This window comes from Hibiscus syriacus, unplaced genomic scaffold, assembly GCF_006381635.1.
Source record: "Hibiscus syriacus cultivar Baekdansim isolate YM2019G1 unplaced genomic scaffold, ASM638163v2 tig00110303_pilon, whole genome shotgun sequence".
In the NCBI taxonomy this organism is placed as follows: Eukaryota; Viridiplantae; Streptophyta; class Magnoliopsida; order Malvales; family Malvaceae; genus Hibiscus; species Hibiscus syriacus.
The window spans coordinates 1,665,449-1,691,768 of record NW_024062672.1 but is presented as its reverse complement, the minus strand read 5'-3'; the positions used below and the strand labels follow the sequence as shown (position 1 = coordinate 1,691,768).

The following is a 26,320-nucleotide window of genomic DNA, read 5'->3' as shown; positions in this document are numbered from 1 at the left end:
TTTCATTCGTTTTATTCTCACTAACTCTAATAATTTTATCATTCAGTTCTCTATCATATATTAAATAGAATAAATCAGTTTCTATCGCCATTCAAATATTGTATCAACATATGCAATGATATTTTTTTTTTCATTTAACAACTATCAACAAATCAACATTAATATTTTACCTGTATTTTAAAAGATAAAAATTAAATGATGGTGATGGAAACAAATATATTATGTCGATCGTTAGTGATTTATCTATTTTGATTTGGGTGGAGAACTGTAACTGGAGCAAGACCAATCATAAATCGATAATTCATTGATAGTGAGAGGAGGAAAAAAAAGACGTGAGAGAGAAGATGAATAATATAGACAAAACAAGAGAGAGAGAAAAAGAGAGAAACAAATGCATATTATTATTTAAGTTTAATTGTTAAATTAAAGTTATCCACGACTAATATACTAAATAATAATCCATTATATGATCAAACATATTTGGTTGATTGAATAATATTTAATGAATTCTAGACTTATTAGACTTATTCGCTCATCTTGTCCTAAAGTTTTCATTTTCCTTCTCCTCTATATAAAATTAAGATTAATAAAAATAATAATTCATTATATAATAGCAAAATAAAAGACTTTACTAATACTTTATTGGGGGGGCATTTACTAATGAAAAATTAAATTTTATAGTTTACGAATAGGAAAAATAAATCTATTAAAAACATTATGTTTTAATTACTTTAATTTGTATAATTTGATTTTTCTATTCTTTAGTCCAAAACATTAACATGGTTTCATTTTATTTTAGTCAATATATGTGGATTTTTTTAACACACGAAACCTAAAATTAATTAAGTCATTTAAGAAGTGAAGTTAGAATCTTCAACAATTACTTTTCATTAATTTACCTTTGAAAAAATAAAATAAAAATCAACTCAATATTAAGATAATTCTATTTTAGTTTTTAAAATTATACATCAACCAACGAATAAAGTTTTTTTCTTTTTTTTTAATTTATGTAAAAAAAGGTTTTTTAAATTATGTTAATGATTTGGGCTAAAACATAATATTGATGATAGTAAGATGAATAAAACAAAAACATTAAATTAGAGGGACCAAAACGAACATTTATGCAAGTTAATCTAATTCAAGGTCCTTTTCGTCATTCAAACTGAAGGTTGTCAAAACCCTTAACTATAAAAAAGTTTTAACTGATTTCGTATCACCTCTTCTGCAATGGCGCTCTCAGAAAACCCTAATTTGATAACTCTCTTGCATTTTGCCTGAAGCCATGGTAGGTCTCGATTTTCATCCTTTATATCCATGTTAAGCTAAATCTTGTTTGGTAACTGAGAAAACGAGTTTAGCAAATTGGTATAGAAACTAAGAGTGGGCTTTTACGGATTAACTGTGACAATGTAGCAAACCATGTGCTCTCTTTATTTATTTAATTTTGGTATTATAAACATTGCAGTAGATAGCTATAATTGCGTTTTCAGGCTTGAAAGACACTGTGGCTAAATAAAAACTGGAAATGTGCAAAGCCTTCTCTTTTATTCTTTGGAAAAAGGAAATTTCTTATTGGAATCATTTACTAATTAGATTAGACTTAAATTTGTATTTATTGCGCATGGTGCTTGTTTAGATTCTTAGGATCGTTTTTTATTAGTGTTTTTTGTTTGTTTAAGTCAGATTTAGGTTACACTTTCATTGGTTTGTGGTATTTTGTAGTCGTGGAGAAAGGCTAGGGAGCCCAAGGAGGAGAATACAAACCTTGGATCAGCTGTCCAAGAAGGCGAGTATGTTTTTGGAGTGGCTCACATTTTTGCTCCTTTCAATGACACATTTATAGTAAATGATAAGTTTCTTTGTTTTACATTTGATTTTGTGTTCTGACTTCTGAGAGTTCGTTCCATTTAGAATGATGTCATTGAATGGCAATTGCAGCATGTGACAGATTTGTCTGGAAGGGAAACAATGGTTCGCATTACGGGTATGGCTTGTGCTGATCTTTTGCAATCATGGGTTTTTGTCATCTCCTGATTTGTGTAGCTGTTTTAGTTTGTCCTGTTTATTCAAATGCTGACACTGGTATTGGATTTTTTAAGCTATAGTAGTTAATAATAACCTGTTAATCAAACATTGCTGTACGCTGATCTTCATGTCCCTGCTCGAAGTTGTTTCTATGAAGAGTATGCTTAAATATTTTTTTACAACATAATCCCTGAATTTTACATAGGTGGGATGAAGGTGAAAGCTGATAGGGATGAGTCTTCCCCTTATGCAGCCATGCTTGCAGCTCAAGATGTTTCTCTATGCTGCAAGGTCCTTATTGCTTTCCCATTTGAATTGTTTTGCACTATGCATTGGCTCGATTTTAATTTTTGTTCATGAATGTTATCTGTAGGAGTTGGGTATTACAGCCCTTCATATAAAGCTCCGTGCTACTGGAGGTAACAAGACCAAGACACCGGGTCCTGGTGCCCAGTCGGCACTTAGAGCCCTTGCTCGTTCAGGCATGAAAATCGGGTGCATAGGTACAAATCTTTCATCCTTTCGATTCAGTTTCATCGTGTCCATTTACTTCATCTCTTGTAAACTGACAATGTAACATTTTCTTCACCGCAGAGGATGTTACCCCTATTCCTACTGATAGTACCCGGAGAAAGGGTGGCAGACGTGGAAGAAGGTTGTGATTTTTCGCTTCATATCTGCTACTCAGTTGCTGCTGCTGCTCCTTCGACACTGGGAGTTTGTTTTTGAAATAAATTTCTGGTTCAAGTTTGCTTTACCCTGTTCTGTTGCACATTTATAGACCCTAAATGGTGATGGATTTTGATATTGAATCTCGATTTAGAAAGTTGTGTACTCTTTATGCTCCTTTTTAATTCAAAGATAACTTTTTTTTGTTCTTGGTTTTACTTGTAGACTCATGGTGTGTGTTTGATTAGAGGAATTGCTGATTTTTGGGTAAATGTCTTTTTTTTTGAAAAATAAGTTTTACCTTTGATTTGCAAGTATTCTTTCCCTTACGTTCTCTCGCAAGCTTAAGATAAAGAATGTAGGTTGAGAGAGAAAATATTGAGGAAAGAAGCTCGTGATCTAGGAGTGATAAAGATGCACACTAATTTCAGAAGAATAAAATTATGAAGATAATGTTGAATCCGAGGAAAAAGATTTCCCACACATCTTATCTGTTCTAAACACTCTCAACCATGATAATGAATGTTTGATCACTCTATTGTAGGAATAACAATCATTCATTTAACTACGGATGTAATTTATTTTATGTTCATATATCATTGCATTCACTTTGTTAAAAACGTCACGCTAGATTGTTCGTGTGAACTTTTTCAGTTTTGATCCTACATCGGATTCTCAAAACTTCATGGTATGATGCTCATAAATCTGTTGATGAAATTTACAAGTGTCGCTTGATATATTTTCAAGCATTTTTAGAAAAGTTTCGATGCTTCTCTATTGAGGACATTTTCAAAATATCTCTTGAGAGAGAAAGTTGAGACAACGCGAGTCATATGACTTGGACAAACAAGCATGAAAAGGGTTCTATCGAAAGATACAAGTTTAATATATAGGCAATGTATTCCATGATAAAAGATGCACCAACCAGATATACCATTGGGATTCGAGTATAATAAATAGAATGCGCATACAGATCAAGTGCTTACCCAGAAAGAAATATGCCATTGAAGTCACCATCAGAACAAACAATGTACCACTAACGAAAGGCAATAGCAAAACGTTAGGTTCAAACAAAATACCTAACCATTTGAATCTCCTTCTGCTTAAAGCCACATTTCTCATAGAACACCTTCTTGTCATCACTGCAATCCAAAATAACCTTATAACACCCCATGGAACGAGCATGATCCGCAAGATACCCCTCTATTTCCTTCCCGAGTCGCATCCCTCTCGCCCTGGCATCGACTACCACATCTTCAATGTGCCCAACTTTACCACAATTCCTTGTGAACTTCTCTATAAACACACTACCCGAAGCTATAATCTTACTTGATGTTTCATCTTCCATCACACAGATAACATGGTCATCGCCGTACATGCTTATTTCCTTAAACCTCTCTTCGAATTCTTTGTCCGAAATTGAATCACAAACTGTTAGTTGTCGTAATAGCTCTATAAAGCCTTGGCTTTTGTCTGAAAGTTCCACCTTCGGGACCCTGAATTTTCCCCCTTCAGTTGATGGATTAGTGTTCTCCATTTCCCTTCTTTCCGATTCTGTACATGGTAAGTTAAAATGGGTACCTTTCAATTGAATTAAGTATTCAATATAAATGGGGGAAAAGCAATATAGAGTTTAACGAGTACTGCCTGTTAAGAGTTTAATGCATTCAATCAAATTCAAGCTAGAAAACAGGTTGAAATTATAAATAAACAAAACAAACGCTGGAAATGAAAACGAAAACGAATTAATCAGCGACTTTTTATGGATCCATTTTGTTTTCTTTTAGTGTGAAGACACAAAACTATTGTGAAGAAACATGAATAAAACATATATATAAACAGTGTATCTAAAAAAAAAGTGAATAAAAGTTACAGGTTTGAATGCCAGAGGCGAGCTTGCTGGTTCGTGCGTCACAATCGAAGGCGCCGGCTGTGATGAATCGACGGTGTGGCCTCTGTGTGAGTGGGGGCTGTGCGTGTTTAGAGGGTGAGTGACTTGGGATTTTTATATTTTTTTAACTAAATAACACATATGATAAAATTAAGGGTAAAGTACACAAATGGTCCCTGACTATAGGGTACTGTTTTTTTAATTCCTTCTACTATTAAAAGTTACAAAATACTCCTCCAACTATATAGTGTTGCTATGTTGAGTCCATCGATTATAAAAAGTTACAAAATGATCACTCGACTATTCATTATGTTCCAAACTCATTCTTTTCTGTTAAAAAATTTGACTGTATTCTAAGTTGAACGTTGACATGTTAATTATGATATGATAAAATCTGATCATAGAATCTCGAACGACTATCAAATCTCATTCATCATGTTAACGTCCAGCTTATATAACCGCTAATTTTTTAACAGAAAGGGCGCGTTTGGAATATAATGAATAGTTGGGTGAACGTTTTGTAATTTTTAATAGCCAAGGAACTTAATAAAGTAATATTCTAAAGTTGAAGGACTATTTTGTAACTTCTAATAGTTGAGGGACTTAATAAAGTAGTACCCTATAGTCAGAGGACTATTTATGTACTTAAGTCTAATATTAACCTTCAACATATGTTCAAATGATCATTTTAACTTTTATTTTTTTAAGAATTTAGTTTTTAACACTATAAATTTTGGTGAAAATAATATTTATTTGATAAAAATTATTAATTCACTAACTATTAATATATATTGTTGATATAATATTCTTGCTAATACTTAATTAGTGACGTGCTTAGCTTTATTTCATTTGAAGTCTTTTTTTCCTGTTAAATTATTTGTTTGATCACTTTCGTTTAAATTTTATACATAATTCATAATTGAATTAAAAAATATATAAGATTGAATCATTTTATTTTTTTATTTAATTAAGATGTAATTATGAGAGTTAATTATCAGTCTTTAACGAATTTGATGTAGCAATGTGAATATATAAAATTAAAAAAATAAATTATTTTTAATAACTAATGTTCGAGTAAATCTTTGTTTTCTCTATTAAAAATAATATTTTTCCCCTGACAGCCCAACCTCTATCACCATCCCTTCCAAAAACACCATTTTCCCTCAGCTTAAAATTTTAAAAGTGGAAAGTCTAGACTCAAACACACCCAAGGCCAACTAGAGAAAATGGATTCATAGACAGCTCTGGGTATGTTCCCAGACTCATTATATTTTATTTCGGGAGAGAGGAGCACAATTAGTTTACAATAAGTGTTTGATGCTTATTTAATGCACTTATTAGGTCATCTCCAACCCTCATCTCTACTCTAAAGATGTAAAAATAATTTATCTCCAGCACTATCTCTACATTATCACAAACTCTATTTTATTCACAATATTTAACTATTATAATATTGATTTTGTAAATTTAAAATAAAACATATACATTTCTAATAAATATCAAGATAAAAAACATTCATAAATAACATTGTGAAAATACAAATAAATAAGAAAATTACAATTCATAATAATAATGCGAAAAACATAAATTACATAATTATATATTTTAATTCTCCGAATTAGAATATTCATTCTACAAATGCTCAATTAATACATTTCGTAGAGCAAAATGGGCATTTGCATTAAAATAACAAAAAAAAATGTAGCGCAGCTACAGTAACACGTTAGATATAGAGTGAAACTAATAGCCACGCCAAAGTAGAGATGGAAGTGGCACAGCGCTGGAGTCTTCAAAGTGGAGATTGAACTCCACTTCAGCGCAGCGTAGGAGTTGCTCTTAAATGCGCGCATGACATTTCAAGCTGTTAGAGCTATGCTAAGGTGAGTTAAAACTCTCTGATTTTCATTCTAAATGGGTTGTAAACTCATACCATATATATTGCCTAACCATGCTTGAGCTCTTTCATAATTTGGAATGGAATCTCTACGGAATCCTTTGTTAAACCCATGGATTTTTCATTTATTTGCACTTATAGTTACTTAAGTAGAAAAATGAAAACTTTATTCAAATATTAGTCATCATTTATGTAATTTGTTTTTTCTCAACAATAGTAGGTTTTATTGATAATTCATTAAAACAAATGTCTCGTTAAAAATCTCTCTAAACCTAGATGGAGAAAAATAATATATTCATCCTAGCTGCAAAACCATAACCTCGAATACAACAGATTTCCAATTTACAAAACCCACATTTCTGCTAGAAACCTGAACAAACACCAAAATGGTACTCCAACTTTGAACAGGCTAAAACACCCATATCAACAGAACAAAACATCAAGATAGTAAACACCACACAACTCATATCAAGACAACACAGATTTACCCCAACGCAAAAGTCAGAGAAGCATCCATGGAGACTAATCAGCATTTATGCAAAATCAGTCCAGTCTACTTCTTCCGATGAACGATATTTTATATATTCACCGTGTCATATCCTTTTTTTATATATATTCACTGTGTCGCATTAGAAATCTATCAAAGGTCTAACGTCTATTAACCCTTAGTGATCACATCTTAATTAAATAAAATCAAAAGTGACCAAATATTATATTTTTTTTAATTCAATAAGGAAAATATACAAAACTTAAACGAAAGTGATCAATCTTATAATTTATCATTTTTTTTATAAATATAGAGTAAATATAAGACAATATTTGTTCAAAGTCCTCAATTATTTAACAATGAATGATGAGTTATATCCCTTCTCTGCCCCCATCAAGAAATAGAACTTGACTAATCCTAAGTCAAAGGATCAAGAAATTCAACGATGCCACTATTCTTGAACAACTTGGAGCCAAACTTTTCTTTTTCACTATTATAGATACGAAAATAATAGAGAAAATTGGATTCAATTGTCAACTGCTCCTATAAAAAATAATGACTATATATTCGAGCCATATACACATGGTTTCATAAAATCTTACAATTCTCCCGATCTAAATCAAGAATGTTTTACATGAAGAAGGTTTGCCTCGACATGTTCTATTCGATACGAGAAGGAGAAGCGATATTCATACCTTTAGCATTTGTTGTGCTTGAACCCGAAACCTCAATGGATAACAATAAATCCACCCATTTAAGTTTTTCTAAATTATTTGTTTGGATAGTTTTAATTTTAAATTATATGTAATTTGAATAAATTTAAGGTTTAATAACTACATTTTGCCCTTGTAGTAGACCTAATTTATCATTTTCGTATCAGTTTAGTCCTCGAAGTTATTTAATTACATCATCCTAAACCTTAAAGTCTGAACCCCATGGAAGAAGCCAAGATTCCAACTTAAGGAGGGTAAAATGTAATTAATCATAAAAATAGGAGGACAAAATACAATCAACCATGAAAAATGAGAGGAGAAAAATCAAAATAAACTAAAATTTAGAACTCTAATTTAATATTTTCCCATATATTTTTTAATAATAAAAAATAAGACAGTAGTGACCTAGGGGACAAAAGGTAGCTTCGTCCCTATTAAACCCTAAACTCTAAATATAACTTTAAATCCTAAATCATGAATCTTAAACTCTAAATCTAACCTTCAAACCCTAAAATCTGAAATTTTAAACTCTAACTTAGAATACTAATCAATAGAATACATTTTAAATACAATTAAACAATTTTAATGATTAAATTGATAAAACAAATGTGATAAAGATCAAAATAAAAAATTGAATCTTTTATGAGGATAAAAGTAACCATTAAATTTAAAATTCAAACCGTCAACTTTTTAATAAAATCAAGATAAATTGAATTTTAACTTAAATTAATCCGGATCATAATTGAGAAGTCTAGTTGTATAGATTGAAAGGAAGTACGCGTACAGGTCGACACGTGAGTTCAGCTGTTTGGTCTTGGTCCTAGATTGTGTTTGTCACAATCCCTTCTGCTCATTTGCGCTCCCAAAGCGAAAACCCAGAAATTTACTTTGAAAAAGGAACGAAAAGATCGAAGCTTTGAAGCCATGAAAAACTTAAAATGAATATTTAATCTACTTCCCATGTCGAAATCATTGATTCAACGCATTTCTCCATTTTTAATAGCTCGAATCAAGCAAAACCATCAGCTTCTAAGGTCGTCTTTTTCTTCGTCTTCTTCAGCTCTTCATGAGGCTTCTTCTGAATCTCCCTCTCTCGATGCAGTTAACATGACTGATAATTGCGTCAAGGTAACATTTAAGAGAAAAAGATTTGTTTTTCCTTTTTTCTGTATATGATTGATATTTTCTTCTGAATCTTTCTTATTTGATTCATTTGAATTTATTACTATTATCTGTTGTTTATGGGATTTCTTTTACTTTTGCTAGTATTGCTATCTTGGGTTTCTCAGATCAAATTGTTTTAGAATCTTTTGTAAAATAATTGGGGATTGCTTTTGCGTTTGGATGCTGAGAAAGTGAAGGAAAAGATCGAACCTTTTGAATTATGTTAATTTCTTATTGTGTAACTTGTAGCTTATGATAGCATTTGGTTCACAAACAAATTGAATTTTTCATTCAATTTCTTTAGTATTCATAATTTCACTTTATGTCCTTTCCCTTGCGAACCCCATTTCCCCGCATTCATCTAAAGTTATGCTATATTTGTTATATCAGCATTTTCTTGTTATAAATTGATTGCAAAATATATTGCAAAACAATACCCTTTTTGTAAGGTTCTAATGTTTAACTTGTTAAAATTGCGTACTTTAGGATATGTAGGAGATATTGAAGACCTTATAACTTGTTTTCTATTGCAGGAAATATGCATGAACAGTTTGTATAATGTTTTTAGTGCCGGTGGCATATATGTTTCCCAATTGCTTAGAAAATATACATTTTTTAATCATTTTTTTCATTGACATTTGGTTTTCCTTTTAGAGAATGAAAGAACTGCAAGCAAGTGAAAAATCATCTGAGGATAAGATGCTCCGGCTGAGTGTGGAAACCGGAGGATGTTCGGGGTTTCAATATGTGTTTGATTTGGACGACAAAACAAACCCGGACGACAGGTTTCTTTATTTCCTTTTGTTTTTCGTTTTGGTTTGACAAAAAGTAAATTTTTTTCCTCTCTTCCTACTGCTTTAACCTTTATTTTTCCTCTTGTATGGATTCCTATTTGCAGAGTTTTTGTAAGGGAAGGAGTAACGTTGGTAGTTGATGATATTTCCTATGATTTTGTAAAAGGAGCAACAGTAGATTATGTCGAGGAGTTAATTCGTTCTGCATTCGTGGTAAGCCGTGTTTTCTTGTTCCATGCATACATGCATCGATGTTGTTGGCTTACATCCTAGGATGTAAGTGGTTTCCTTCTGGCTAAGTGATTCGTTATGGTATTTTCTAAATAGATTGCCGATACATTTCATGCCTTCATCGTAACTAACTGGGAACTCAGATAGGATGAAAATATTCTTCATTTATGGTTGAATGAGAAATGTTCAATGTAAAAATAAGATGCAGTTCTCTGTCGTTTAGGTACTACTAAATCGATTACAGGTTTTTGTTTGTCCTGTTTCCAATTAATGTTACTTCCGGGACTAAGCACAAAGAGAGATCAGAAATGTCTGGATGGTACACCATGCAACTATAGGAATATTAGTGTGACTAAATTGGTGTTCAATTTTGTTGTAGTTGTATTAAGAACTAGGAAACATGGACAATTTTTCATCAAGTTTGTCCAGATAAGATAACCCTTTATTGTTCTGTACCGGAAATTTATATCCGTAGTTTCTATATATGGTTTATGCCTCTCTAGGCATACGTTTTGCTCATTGTAGTCGACTATGCCTTGTATAACCATTAGTCAACTTTCCGTTGTGGTTTTGCTTCGGTGTGATATTACCTTTGTGGCCTGGCTACTACCTTGAAGTTGACTATGTCAGGCATTCCTTAACAGACTTGTTCAAAAAAATTGTATCATATTTGAACGAAAATTGTAGGGAGTGTTGTTGGGATGATACAGTACTCTTATGTGTTGATCCTCTAGGTATGATCTGCAAATGATTGGATGAAATCATTCGCACCGGAAAATGTTTCTACGATCAATTGTAAGGTTTATGAAAACCAAAAGAATATGCTTCATCGCAAAAACATTGGTTGTAATTACACGGTGCAAAATGATTATGAACCACATGCTTCCTATTATAAGCATGGCTTCGTTTACATTTTACCTAGTATATCATAATCAAGGCTTCTGGTTTCTCTTGCAGGTGACAACAAATCCTAGTGCAGTTGGAGGGTGCAGTTGTAAAAGTTCTTTCATGGTGAAACAGTAGATCTTACAAGTTCATTGCTCATACTATAGCGGCCAGGTTGAGAGTTTGAGTTGGCCGAATGGATTCACTAAATCGATTTTCTTACCCGATCATGATATTTATTTGGATGCAAACCTAATAAGCATGCTTATTTCTCCTAGCTCTGTGTTATCTGCATTTGAGATGGGTATCATAAATTCATAATGTAATGAGATAATTATTTATCAAGTGAACCCATTGTTATTTAAATGAATTTAAAAACTTCATTCTTGTAGTTATATATTACATGAATTTAAGATGAATGCAAATATGGATACATGTTCGATACACGAAAGCTATATTCATATCCAAATATTTGTAGAAAATGAGATCAATATCTATACCCGACTATTTGTTGAAAATGATTTGATATTATGCTGATTATTTGAATATTTATGCAGAAATTAACAAAGTTGAAACAATCATAAATTGCAGAATGCTGCATGAAATAGATCAGTAGACGTACATTATAGCACATTTTATTTCAACAATGAGCATTGCTACTTAACACGCATGCTCAAACCCAAATCTTAAGAAAAACTTCAAAATACAAAAGGATGGTTTCATTCCTCTGATTGCCTCTGTCCTAGCACCGGAATGTCTTTGTACCGTTTCTGTTGTACATCAATGAAATCAAATATACTAGTACATAGTACATGAACTACTTCAGCTATGGAAGCAACTGATTATAGCAGGCAAAGATCAGAAAACATGCAGTTGTCGAGCCATGGTGTGAACAATTTCAGAGGGTTTTTCAAATTGGACAAGGTAACCAAATCCGTATTACAATTATCAAATTGAAACTTGCAATAAGGCTATATAAAAAGTCAGATTATGTTATATTGTTTAGGAGGAAGCAAAAAAAAAAAAAATCATTTTTTGGCTAATACATAACAATGCATACAACTTGACAGCAGATAATATCGACAAACTAGAAAGCAACATATCACCCACCACTGAATAACAATATGAAATGCAGTAATTAATGAACAGGTGGTACAACCTTCTATCGGAAAGTTGTCCATAATATTCGAGCTTGCAAGGAAACTAGGGAGTTTTCAAGCATCTAATAGCAATACATTAATGGAATTATGGAAGATAATGATGGTTACTCTTGAACAAAAGATGGCATCTACCTATACGAGTACAGTTACTTCAGAATCCACCATCGACTGTAATAAACTAAAAAAAACCATCATTAACTGATATAAAGGTTTAAACTTGTATCAGAGAGAAGGAACTAACCTACCCACAATGCAATCAAATACAAATGAAACTGTAGTCGAGTCAATTAATATATTGAGTTACTGATGATCAAATTTGGAATTCATATTCCGAACAATCCAGGCATAATTAAGCTGCCTAAGCTATAAAAATTGCAGCAGATAAAGAAAATTTACCCCAGCATTGCTTAACTATAAGTCAACAATATTTAACTTCTAATAAAACAAAAAGCGATTTTCGGTCGAGAGATACATACCACGATGTGATCCCTTGAAGGCATCTTCATCAAGAGCTTTATATCCTCACTAGCCAAATGATCAGTACTGTTAGTCAGAACGCTAAAAAAAGGGAACCATTTCTGAGTGTTCCGCCAGTAGGTAAGCCAGGGAGCATAGTGAGCCACACGAAGCACCCATTGATTTTGCGGTAACTGTTGCTGATATGCTTGGTTCGATAAGTTTGTAGGTAAACCAGACCACCAGTAGTTAACAGCTGGGGCTATCAATGTCGCCCCAGCTAACCTGTCGGAGTTGCAAACATCAAGTAGTATACACAACAGTTGAAACAAACATTATATGCAATCTCTTGGTTTTTCACTTAGGTTGCATTTGTGTAGTTGAGTAAAAGGAATACCTGTGAGGGATGTACTTGAGGCAGCTCCAAATCGCCCCCCCCCCCAAATGGAAAATCCAATTACATAAAACTTGGATCCTAATCTCAATTGATCAGCAAGCTCTTCTATATCCAAAGCCATACTCTTAACGGTTCGTTTCGGATTAGGATCACTCTCTCCATAACCTGGTCTGTCAAAAGACAAAATGTAGATCCCTGATCGTTCAACGAGTTCCTGGTAGAAAGCAAAAACAATAACAAAGTCAAATGACTCTCAATCCAAACATATTATAGCTGAAAGCTTAGATGACCACGACGAAAAAAATACCGGTGACAGATAAATACTATCAAGCCTACAAGAGTAGAATCCATGGACTTGGATGATTTTATACTTTGCTGCATCTCGTGGAACGCCATGCTCTTCGTAGGCCAAATGCCGTACATCCCTCACCTTTATTCTAGATGCTGAATGGCCTGATAAGCCCATGCTAAAGCCCCCACGGACGAGCAATAGTAGTTTTGTGAATAAACCTGCAATTTTTGTGATATAAGTAAAATAACCCGTAATGTAGTAGAAATCCATGTGAAATAAGTTGCAATGGCAAGCACATCATTTGTGAAACAAGATAGATTCACCGCACTTGAAACGTTCAAAATAAAATCACAAATTTAAAAACACCGCAGGAGCATTTATTTCGCATGCAAAAGAAATGCAGAAGTCATCCTCTTTAAAATGAATATTTAAACTCTAACTCAGTCCTTTCTGTAAAAGAGAATTACATCAAGCTAAGCTAGAAATTCAACTCTTAAAAAAAAGACAGAATGCAGTAACTAGGAATTCATCAAAATTCCAAAATTTTCACTACAATAATGAACCAATATTTGAAGAATCTGCAACAACCGAAGAGTCTAAGATCCAAAATCATAGCTTTCTTATTCTTTTCAAGGATTAAAGCAGAGACATAAGAACAACAAAGTGACCCAGATTTTAAAAGAAATGTGGAATTCTACAGCATGGTTTATAACCTAAATCAGATGAAATAAATGCTAGATCTTCTATAATGTTTTGTTTTAAAGAAAAAAAATATAAAAAAACACCACCTGAAGGAAGAGTTTTGCTTTGCTTTTCTAGTGTGAGCTCTTACTGATGCAGCTGATATTTTCCTATTAACTCCTCCTGCCATCTTTGGGTCTCTGAAGAAACCAAATGGATCTGCACAAGATTTTTTCTAAATAAGCAGAAGAATTTCTTACTTAAAAACAGATGACTTTGATTGACATTGACATGCAATACTTTTTTTAAGATTAAACTATAAGTTAGTCACTTTTATTTTAATTTTATATATTTATGGTAACTAAATTTAAAAATTATAATTCATAATATTTTTATTTTGTTTTAATTAAGATGTGATCATTAAAATATTTATTTTCGTTCGTTTAATGACGTACTGATTTAATTTTGACATAATGCAAATAAATATCCCTAACGTTTGATACTATATGCATTTTTCTCCATTATTTTTTTAGAGCATTTGTCCCCATAACGTTTAAATATGATTCAGAAATGAGAAAATAACCTCAGTGACCAAAAATCCCAGATAATATACGATTTTGACCAACTTTTTTTAGATTTGTGAAAATGACTAACAAAATCGCAATGCGATCTTTAATTCGCATTGCGATCTCCACTATCGCAAATTCGCGTTGCATTTCGCGTTGCGATAGTCTACAGTTGTTGTTGCGAAAGTCTATAGTTGTCGTTGCGATTTTCCAAATTCGTTGCGATAGTTAAAAAAAAAGATTTTGTTTCTTAAGAATTTTCTCTAAAATGATAGTATCCGCGCGGACGTGTCGAAGATACGTATTTTATGGGGCCACAACCGGGTAGGTACGCCAAGGTCAACCATGTATAGGGCCTAGTGGCAGGGTAGAATAAGCTTGTCCTCTTTTCAAGCATTTTAATGTTTTAGGTAGGGAGTGGGGGTATGACTTACTGTAGACTATCACAACGAATTTTCGCAACGAATTTGGAAAATCGCAACGACAACTGTAGACTATCGCAACAACAACTGTAGACTATTGCAACGAATTTGGAAAATCGCAACGACAACTGTAAACTATCGCAACGCGAACTGGAAAATCGCAACGCGATTTTCAACTATCGTAACTCGATTCTCAATTATCGCAACGCGAATTTGCGATAGTGGAGATCGCAATGCGAATTAGAGATTGCATTGCGATTTTGTTGGTCATTTTTGCAAATCCAAAAAAAGTTGGTCAAAATCGTATATTATCTGGGATTTTTGGTCACTGAGGTTATTTTCTCTTCAGAAATTCCCCATTGGATGAAAACTGACGGTCAAACTAATAATAATAAATATATATTATTAGTGACGTGGAATTGACACGTCAGCATTTTTTTGTTTAAAATTAAATTTAAATTAGAATTTTGTACCAATAGGAGAGTGACACATGTCACTCTCATATTGGTGCGTATTGGATGCCAGGCATGTTACTCGGTTATTATGTGTAACAAAATATTAATAAACCCAAAATAAATGTTTAATAAACTAAATAAAAATTATACACGCGTTTAGACTGATATATCAGACGCTTCAAACAGTTTCCCTCAAACTCAAGTATCCCCAAATGCAAATCGAGTTGAAACCCTAATCGTATATCCCCTTTGAATTCCATCTCCATCAAATTCGAATCAAGAACAAATTTTGAATTTTTTCCCCATTCAATCTCTCCATCTCAAATGCATTCTATTTCGTTAAATTTCGCTCACTATCACGTAATTGTCATAGTAAGTAATTAGCTCGCTCTGACATGCTACCATTATACCATTCAAAATACCTACAACCGTGCTACAACAAGGGGAAAACATATTTGTTATCGATCGATATATGCAACAACAATTTATCGTTAATGCATTCTTTATCTTAAGCTAACTAATACAAGGTTATTATAAACATATTCTAAATGGAAAATTTGAGCAATCGTAATACCTTCTTCTGTGGTTTAAATCGCTCTATGAAATTTCCCTAGCTGCCAATTTATTGCAATAACATTTTTTTGGGTCACTGTCGTAGACAAAACCTCGTCGCGAAGCACTAACGATGGTTAGACATACGAACTTGTCCATTACACAATTTCTACTACAACCCAAATAAAAACAAGCAACATTAATTATTAAATTAATTCAAGTGCTATTCACAAATCAATGATCATTTCAAACTAAACCAAATAAAAACTTGAATGAAAGATAACTTAATCGAAAACCCATTCGAAGCACAAACCCAAAACATTCAACAAAAATAAATCAAAAACTCATTCGAAATTGAGGAAATAATTTATGATTCCATTAAAACAAATCAACTCACCTTCAAAATATACGCTTTTGTAATTGGTTTGAGGCTACCGCTTGAAGGAAAATGAAGAATTTTAGAGGATAAATTATTTGAAATATTGGGGTTTTTAAATCCTAAGGTTTAAGGGAAAACCGTTTGAAGCGTCTGATATATCAGTCTAAACGCGCCTATCATTTTTATTTGGTTTATTAACCTCAACATTTATTTTGGGTTTATTAATATTTTGTTACACATAATAATTGAGTAACATGCCTGGTCTGGTGGCAAGGGTCATCCCATTTCATGCCCTTGCCCCATGTTTGATTCTCATTCCCCGCATTTAGGAGCCTTTTATCACTTCACTCTCCTATTGGTACAAAATTCTAATATAAATTTAATTTTCAAACCAAAAAAATGATGATGTGTCAATTCCACGTCAGCATATATTAGCTATGTGGAAACGCCATGTCATCATCGCTGTTCACATGTGAATGCTTAGTCAGTTGGATCTGTTGACCGTCAGTTGACTGACGGTTTCCATCTAACGGGGGGACTTCTGAATCATATTTAAACGTTGTGGGGACAAATGCTTCAAAAAAACAATTGGGGCAAAAATGCATATATTGTCAAACGTTAGGGATATTTGTTTGTATTATACATTTAATTTTTTACTTTAACCTTTAAACTTTAGATGAAATATTAATTAAGAATCATTTTATAAATTTAAAGTAATTTAGGAACAAAGTTTTAATTTATCCTTTTCTTTTTATATGTTTTCTTTCTCAACTAATCTTCTTCGCCGCACACCTCCTTTATCTCTACCGACTTAAACCCACGTCGCCGGGCCACCGTTCATCAGCAAACGAAGAAGTCCAAACCATTTTCATCGAGATTACTATCCGATAACTCATCATCAAGCATTCCAATGGATGGTAAGCATTTTAGAGACATTGAGACGAAAAAGCATGCTCCTTAACGGATCTCAAACATTTAATCAGCTCTACTGGAGTAGTCAGAGTCCTACATTTCACAAATACACATTTCAAAAAACAAAACAACTGAAATTAATTGACAAAGTTGTGTTTTTGAACTGTAAAATGCTTACCATCCATGAAGAACAAGAACATCATCCTTTGTAGAATTTGGCCATAGATCAAGTTCCACTACTCTTAAACCTCTCTTTAGAGCCTTTGTGATTGGAAGACCACTGCAATCACTGCTTATTTGATTTCCAGTCTAATATGAATTGTGACCCGTGTATATGAAGTAGTGGGAGAGTGGAGCTGTCATGTCTTCATGAACCTGAATGGAATTTGTTCCTTGTCAAAACATTAGATTTTCTTTCCAAACAATTACCTGATGTCTAACTTTTCATCGAGATTACCACTGAAACATTTGATGGCCATGAGATGCTTGATGATGAGTTATCAGATAGTAATCTCGATGAAAATTGTAATTTGATTAACCAATTGGAGAAAAAAAATGAAGAGGAGTTCAAAATTTTTTCTATTAATCTATTTTATTTATAGTGTCCATCCTGAAAATTTATTGTGTCACTCTAAAATCTAAATTTTCTTCGATGACCTATTTTATTGATGATGTCCACCCTAAAATTTTATTTATGTCTACTTCTTTAAAAAAAATTATATCCTTAATATATATATATATATATATATATGTATATCCTCAAAAATATTTCTAGATCTACCACTGTTGACAGTGGTTTGAACTTTTTCGTTCGTTGATAATGTCATTCGGAGTAGTGATCACTGATGAATGGTGGCTGGTAGCGTTTGTTTAGGTCTGTAGAGAAGAGGGAGGTGTGCGGGATGGGTTGGGGAAGAAAACATATAAAGAAAAGGTAAATTAGAACTTTATTCCTAAATTACTTTGAATTTATAAAATGGTCCTTAATTAATATTTTATCTAAAATTCAAGGGTTAAATTAAAAATTAAATCACTTTATTAACATATCACGTCACCAAAAGAACGAAAATAAATTTTTCAATTACCACATCTTAATTAAAACAAAATAAAAATATTATAAATTATATTTTTAATCCAATTATCATACATTTATAAAATTGAAATAAAAATTATAAACTCTATAATTTATTTTTTTTCTTATGACTTTACAGATATTTTAGTTTCAATAGTAGTTTATCCTATTTTTTATACTTTTCAGATATTTTAGCTTGACTATTGAAACGTATTTTCTTTTAAAAAGGTATTCAAATTACATCAATTTTTTTAAAGTGATGCTTAATTTTTTTTTCAATTTAATTTGTTTTAGGTGTTTCAAATCATAATATTCATTGAAACATTATGTTAGTGATATGTGTCATATTCATATAATTTTGAAAAAATTATTAAAAGAATTTATAATTTCTCTAAAATTAAAAAAAACTAAAATGCCTAAAAACCCTATAATCTCCCCCAACTTTATCATCTTCTTTTTCAAATAGGTGGTGATTTGGTGACGACAGTCGGTAATGACCAACGACGACGATCGATGATAACCGATGATGAAAACAAGGATTTTAAATAAAGGCGATGATCGGCGTGGAATTGAAATTATAATTTTTAGTTTTGAGATTTTTTTTAAAAAAATATATTCTTTTTTCTTTAGACTTAATACAAAAAATAAGTCTTCAAATTATACCCAAGATTAATTTTTGGTGCCTAAAGAAGGTTTTATTAAAGAACCTAATATGTGTCACTTAACAGTTATTTTTAACGGTAGGCATCTAAAAGTGTAACAGAGAAAATATTAGATAAGTATTTTTAACAAAATAAATTCTTTGGACACCAAAATTCAATTTTTAGTATAATTTAGACACTTACATTAAACATTTTCTTTAAGAGAAATTAATTTTTTTAAATAAAAATTTTAAAATTATCAAATCATGATATGTGTCACTTAATAAAAAAATTTACGACTATAATAGTTTGGACTCCTAAAATAATAAATATTATTTTCTTTGATATTTTTTTTCATTTTTAGCTTGATTATTGAAATACTCAAATAGTTTTTTCTTTTATTTAAATGACACTTTAACAATATTAATTTTAAAAATGACACTTTTTTCAACTAAATGGGACGAAAGTGCCTCTCGCGCACATTATCGATGGCGCTCTTTGGTAGCAACGCCTTTGTCCAATGTAACAAAGCCTACCAACATTGTTTATTGATCGGTTCTTTAGAGAAGACATGTTCACTTAAACACGCCTCTAATTTAAGATCTTTAAAAAAAAATCTTTTAGGTGCAATTTTTCAATTATACAATTAAGTTTAAAATTATTTTGTTGAAAAGACGTGATTATCTAATCATTCTCCTATTAATTTTTTTAAATAGAATATTAGTAATGATTTTATTAAAAATTTTACTATGATGAGCAAAATAAAAAGTAATAAAAATTTGAAAAGTAAAGGTGTTACTTGCATTTTCTTCTTTTATAACTGGTTCGAGATGTTCAGAAACATAACTTAGAAGACTTGAATAATAGTAATATACCTTATAACAATTAAAATACATTTTTTTCTCGAACGTTTCAATCAAAACTAATTACTCGAATTGCACAAATTAATTTATCTCGGTGCTTAAAATAATTGTTGTTGTTCTTAGATATTACAGGTTAGAGCACCAGTTATTGCAGCAGAGTGATTGAGTTTTTATTGTAAAATAATTGAAAGTATTTAGAAAAAAATATTACTTTATAATCAATTTTAACCTAATAAAAAAATTAATTACCCGAATTAACGGTATTTTTATTCAAAAATCATCCCAACAACAAAATATTACATGTCATACACATTTTCTTCAAATAATACTAATCTAGCACCCTTTCTGACAAAGCGCGGATTATGAAGCGTGCCTTCACAGGGTTCTGTCCGAGCTGGCGCCACGTTGGAAGGCGCAGATCATGAAGCTTGCCTTCGCGAGATTCCGTCTGAGCTGGTGAAAGGTGTGGATCATGATCAGAGCCTTTCATTTAAATCCAACCGTCCGCCATAAATACCGCCCAATAGTTCGTCTGCCTCCCCCTCCCTTTCAACACTCACACCACAAATGAAAATCTTATATATCTTCCCTTTATCTATCCTTCCATCAAGTTTTAAGAAGGTATAATTATCATTTTTAGAAAATAATTTTTTATTATATTATAATCATATAATAGTTTATTATTTTATTATATTTTATTGTACTAATTTTATTACTTTTTGCATTTATAAAATGGCAAGTGGGTTGATGCGTTTATATGATAATCATATTTCGATTCATTTTGCTGATGTAGTAATAATTTTAAACTATGTTATTTTATTTATTATGAATGTTTTATTTAATTATTTTTAATATTAGTTTTAATTTTAATTTGTATACTATTTATTTAATTAGGTGAATGACAGTATATTAGATCCATTTATTCGTAACGTTAAGTTAAAGATACTGAGTAATGTCTGGCCATATTTAGCCACAATTGGATTCGATGACATAGCGAAATATGAAGGGCATTGTAATCTTAAACCCAACCTGATTTCTGCATTGATTGAGAGATGGAGACCAAAGACACACACATTCCATCTTCCATGCGGGGAGTACACTATTATGCGTAGGGATGTTCATTCGGTTAATTCGGTGGCCGAACCGACCGAACTACCATTTTCGAATTAACCGAACTTTTTTTTCTTTAACCGTTAACCGAACCGAACTTTTTTTTCTTTAACCGTTAACCGAACCGAACTTTTTTTCAAAAATATTAACCGAACCGAATAAATTTCGGTTAATTCAGTTAATTTTCGAATTAACTAAAATTTTTTAGAATTTTAGACTTTAATATTTTTTAATTAAAAAAGCAATTTACAATTAATTTAAATAATATCTAATTATAAATAATATCTAATTAATTTGATTCAAACATTTTGCATTTAGTTTTGATATTATTTTAATTAATTAATATTGATTTGGGTTTTAAATGGATTTTAAATGGATTGGGCCTCTTAATATAATTATATTTAAAGGTTAATTCGGTTAATTAACCGATTTCGAACCGAATTAACCGTTAACCGAATTCCAAAAAAATCCTTAATCGTTCCCCGACCGAATTAACCGAACTAATTCGGTTCGGTCGGTTAATTCGGTTAAAACCGAATTTTGAACACCCCTAATTATGCGAGATGATGTTTCCATATATTTGGAGCTTTCGGTAGATGGGGATGTTATTTATGGTATGGCGGCTGGTGATTGGCATTCCTTGTGCGAGGAGTACGTTGGAGGTATCCTGCCTAATTTCAATGGTGGTTGAATACAATTATCATGGTTGGTTACAAATTTTCGACAGTTGAGTGAAGATTGTTCCGAGGAATAGGCTAAAATATTTGCTTAAGCTTGCATATTACAACTCATAGGAAGTATCTTGATGCCTTATAAATTTCGTAACCAAGTTCATTATATGTGGTTGCGTCACCTCGTAGATTTTCAAGTTGTCGGCTCATTCAGTTGGGGCTTCACAGTTTTGGCATCTCTGTATAGAGAAATGTGTCACGTAACTAATTATCGAAAAAGGCTATCGGTGGATGTCTCCTTCTTTTGTAGTCCTAGGCATGGTATCGTATGCCATTTTTATGTCTGGACGTGTAAAACTCGTTAGTCTTCCCGTTATTGTGAAGGTAATTTCAATACTAAGTTCGTATATAAATAATTTTTAAGTATATAATGAAATTGTTTTACACTGAATAGGTGTTCATGTATAAGGAAAAATCATCATGATATACCAAACGAACTGGAAGAAATTCAACTACTTATTGATCAAAAGGCTAGTACAAAGATATATATATAAATTTTATTATTTACCTTTAATTATCGTTATAGAAATAGAATATTATATTTGTTTTAGTTTTAATGGGCTCCTTATTGTACTGAAGAAATGAGGCATTGCATCCTATCTCACTTGAGTGGTCCATTAGATGTATGGATGGCGGTGATCCCTGATATGTTATGCTATTGTCGAGTGGAATCCTATTGATCTTGTGCTTTGCCAAGTTGGTTTCGTACAATTTATTCTTGAAGCACCTAGGAATCTCGACAATATGCATAACGTGATAGACGAGGCAAAAAAGATATCAATTGGCTGATGAATCACAATGAATGGGTAATGATCTGGGAGGATCGACGTGGACGCATTCCCCGTACGTAGCCAATTTATGTCGATCATTATTCGGTTGTATCATCAATGGTTTAACACAAATGGGAAGTTGTTCCTAGTTTTCGAGGAAGCACTAGGCAGGAGCATTCATCGGTGTTGAGAAAAGCGTCCACCGTCATAGCATCATCATCCCCTAACTCGTGGATGGAGAGCAGGCGCTTCCGGCTTGTCCTCAGTTACAATATCAAACCATCACAGCATTCATTGTCTACACTATTTTATATTTCGTAGCCATTTCAGATTCCACCACTGCAGGGTTTTATAACTAGCGGATATACTCCCATGCTTATAAATCCAGCGTGGTCTTCATGTGCTGCTTATTTGGTGGGTAATTCTTCACTAGAGACACAGATACCTGTAACTCAGTTTTTGCATTAATTGATATCGATGTTTTCATGGTTTTCACAATTTTCTATGAGATGTGGGATGGTTAGTCATACACCTCCAATGTCCTTATTCTATGGAAGTGTTATATTGTCATCCGTCCCTCATCAACAAAATGTAGTTGTTGTTGATGTTACTACTGCTGATGATGAGAGTTAGGATGAAAAGCAACTTATGCAAAGAAATCCTCATTGAAATAGACAACCACCACAATGTGAAACACATTTAAAACACATACATCAACTGACTTGATTTTATTTATTTTGTTTCTTAATATTTTTATTATTTAATTGTTTGAATTGTAACATTTGTATTTAATGTTTCTATTTAATTGTTTTAATTTTTATTATTATTTAGTTTGTAATTTTTTTATTTAATTTTCACTTGAGTAACCCATCACTTGAGTTGTACATTAATTAAGAGTAAACGAAAATGAAATAACATAAATTGAGGCTTCATAAACAACAATTATATCGTCACAACATAAATGATTACGTGATGATAAAATAAATGAACATTTTTCCTATTGTGGCATATGTTTCTACAATGCCCACATCTTTTGTTTTCTTTGGACGTCTCTCGAATATCCATATCACAATGAATTTGATTGATTTTGGACAACCTGGCTCCCTTAATAAGGATGGATCTGATACAATCGGAAGCCAATTCTGAACCTCATATGGGTCTTTCTTATTACCTATGGGGGGAAACTCAAATCCATATACCTTAAATTCTTCTGAAAGTCAGTATACGGGATCCATAAAATGATTATAGTCTTGGCGGGTATAAGAGCAAGATGTAATAACATGGGAGCATGGATACTTCAGAGCTTGAAAAAACCCATAGTTACACTAACTGTCTTGTAGATTAACTCTGAACGAGATAACTTCAATCCCTTGAAAAGGTCGTGACATTTCTGTGACACGAAATAATTCATAGGTTCGAGAGAAGCTTGTTACAAACATTTCATTTGATGTAACAATTCTTTTTGTAGATCTATAAGTAATCTTGGGTGATAAGTATGGCTATTTTGCATCCAAGTTAAATCTTGTCCCTCGAGCTTGGCAAAAACTGCTCCCAAATGAAAATAAGTCGTTTTAACCAAAGTTGTTAATGGTAAATGACGCCCTCTTTAAGGTCAAATTGATAACCTAAACCAAGTTGATCGTCATGTGTCCATATTTATATCCATCATCGTATGCATTTGTCCATATTTCTTTGTTGATGATGTTGATGTAATTGTATCCTTCTCATTTTTTCCTCTCAAATCTTGAACATGAACTCAAACGTTTGAGGTAATAGTTCGTAACTTGAGTGTCAAATGTAGTACTTACTGTTAAGTTCCCATAAAAAATGAAAATGATTGAGAAATAAAATTTGGCATTGTGACATACCCATGCGCACAAGTAATTGACGCTCATCATTATTCTTGAACTTTCCATGATAATTTGCAGCAATATGTCGGATAAACCGATCTTGGACATAGGGTAGTTGTCATATTGGACCCAAAGAATCTATTGCTGCTGTGATCCCAGCTCCACGATCTGAAATGACATAGATATTTTTCTCTCGTGACAACATGTAAGCGTAAGTTTTTTAGGGAAAAAGTCCAAGAATATGTATCTTCTCATTCAACAATGGCAAAAGCAAATGAAAGAATGTTGTAATTACCATCTTGGACAACTATCATTAACAAAACTTGCTTATATTTTCCATACAAGAATGTCCCATCAATTTGAACCACGGGCTTGCAATATTTCACAATATTAATGCACTCTGGGTAAGTCTAAAAATGCTGGTAGAATTGAAATCGATCGTGAAGAACTTGATCATTGTGGTATGTATGTCAAGTTACGAAGTTGACTATTATTCCATGATTTAGTTTGTGCAATACCCTAAACCAACTTGGTAATTCGTTATAAGATGAATCCCACTCACCGTGAAGTTTTTTAATGGCATTCTGCTTCACCTTCCATGCTTTCCTGTAGGAGACAGTGTACCCATATTTAGACTGTATAGTTGAAATCAATACAACAATAGCTATATGGGAGTTTGCTTTGACCATGGGCATAATGGCTTGATAGATAACGTCGGAGTCCAAGTTGGGATAGTCCTTATTGATCCCTCTAGCACAGTGTCGTGGTCGTCTTTCGGGTTGGCCCGAAATTTGGCTTCGACTTAAATAAAATTTTAGAGTCACCACCGATTATTCTAAAAATATTTAGGTAGATCGGATACCATCTTACCTGATCTGCGTTTTACTAGAAATATGTCGGGCTATGGAGTCGGTTATAGTAAAGGAAGGATTAGCACCCTTGAACTGCCCTTTCGATACCATTTAATTTATCGGTTGTCTAAATTTCAAAAATTTAAATTTAAATTAAAAAATAAAAATTCGATCATAATTATTTACCTTTTGATCAATTAAAATTATCCTAAAAAAGATCATAAATAAAGTTAAAATAATAAAATAAACAAAAAAAAGAGTTAGTATAAGATCGAAATAAAAAAGTAAGTAAATCAAATGAATGAAAGAAAATTCAAATTAAAAAAATAAAATGGAAAGAATTAAAATTCACGGATCAAATTAATTCTATGAACGAGCTACAAGAGAAAAACAAAAACTTAAGGGATTAAATAGAAAAAATAGAAATTTAAAGTACCAAAATAGCGCAAACAGAAATTTAAAGAATTAAAATAATATTAACAGAAACTAGAAGGACCAAATAAATAAATATAAACAAATCAGAGCCTCAATAATAAATTTAAAATAAATACAGGGGCCCAAATTATAATAAAATCTAATTATGTTAACTAAAATGCTAGAAAACAATTGATAGTAGCTAAATACGAAATAAAAAGTGACTAAAATTGAAAATTATTTAAATCAATATGCATATTCGAAACACATAACAAAGTATATGACCAGAGTACAAAAGACACTAAAATAAATGAGCTTAAAGGTTATTTCACCCTGATAGTGACCAAAACATAAAACACGCTGAAAAGGAGGACCTTATGCGTGATTTACCCATTAAGGTAGGGGAACAAAAAAGAAAGCTCCTAAAAACTCTAGACCTGACGCGTGGTTAGCCCAAAATATAAAATAAAAACACTTTCTTTCCCTTATCATTTCCAGTAGGCCGAAAATTAACCAAACCCATAGCCTTCATTCTTCTCGTACATCTTCACACGTGCGGTGGCCATGGTAGCCGATGCTCTAACAAGTCGCCGCAAGCTACGCCTCAGCCACCCTATATGAGTAGCATTCTCCTCTGATCGGTGATCTACAAAGCGTGGGAAACAACACGAAATCAAAACATCTCAACCCCACAGCTTGTGTCTCCTCAAGCGAGAACCAAGCCAAAGACCAACCATCATACATGGTTGCTCTTCGACCCAAATCATCACCGGTCACTCGATGTCTCCCCGACGACACTGTTACCCCGACGCATCCAACGACAGCAAGGCAAACACTCCCGATCTTTTATTATTTTGTTTTAAACCATAAAATTCATATATAAAAAAATGAAGAATGAAAATCATAAATTAATTCTATTTTCTTCGTTACATTACAAGAATTGAACAAATAAACTAAATAAAATTAGAATACCTTAGGATTCTCGTTTCTGTT

General features: G+C 32.3%; 3 protein-coding genes and 1 pseudogene across 3 annotated transcripts; 2 read left to right on the top strand and 2 right to left on the bottom strand.

The window, feature by feature from the left end:
* Window positions 1-1,218: 1,218 nt before the first annotated feature.
* LOC120116711 (40S ribosomal protein S14-like) lies at window positions 1,219-2,849 on the top strand. The gene is made up of 6 exons (XM_039137118.1): window positions 1,219-1,285; window positions 1,723-1,842; window positions 1,939-1,984; window positions 2,231-2,316; window positions 2,399-2,528; window positions 2,620-2,849. The coding sequence occupies exons 1-6, from the start codon at window positions 1,283-1,285 to the stop codon at window positions 2,685-2,687; spliced, it is 453 nt and encodes a 150-aa protein (XP_038993049.1). The 5' UTR covers window positions 1,219-1,282; the 3' UTR covers window positions 2,688-2,849.
* Window positions 2,850-3,680: 831 nt separating this feature from the next.
* LOC120116821 (glucosamine 6-phosphate N-acetyltransferase-like) lies at window positions 3,681-4,670 on the bottom strand. The gene is made up of 2 exons (XM_039137238.1): window positions 4,568-4,670; window positions 3,681-4,248 (listed from the first exon to the last, which is right to left on the bottom strand). Exon 2 carries the CDS (start codon window positions 4,229-4,231, stop codon window positions 3,761-3,763), a length of 471 nt encoding a protein of 156 aa, XP_038993169.1. The 5' UTR covers window positions 4,232-4,248; window positions 4,568-4,670; the 3' UTR covers window positions 3,681-3,760.
* Window positions 4,671-8,468: 3,798 nt separating this feature from the next.
* On the top strand, window positions 8,469-11,047 carry LOC120116815 (iron-sulfur assembly protein IscA-like 2, mitochondrial). The gene is made up of 4 exons (XM_039137231.1): window positions 8,469-8,807; window positions 9,498-9,628; window positions 9,742-9,850; window positions 10,826-11,047. Exons 1-4 carry the CDS (start codon window positions 8,640-8,642, stop codon window positions 10,889-10,891), a joined length of 474 nt encoding a protein of 157 aa, XP_038993162.1. The 5' UTR covers window positions 8,469-8,639; the 3' UTR covers window positions 10,892-11,047.
* Window positions 11,048-11,381: 334 nt separating this feature from the next.
* Window positions 11,382-14,007, bottom strand: LOC120116710 (annotated as a pseudogene).
* Window positions 14,008-26,320: the final 12,313 nt, after the last annotated feature.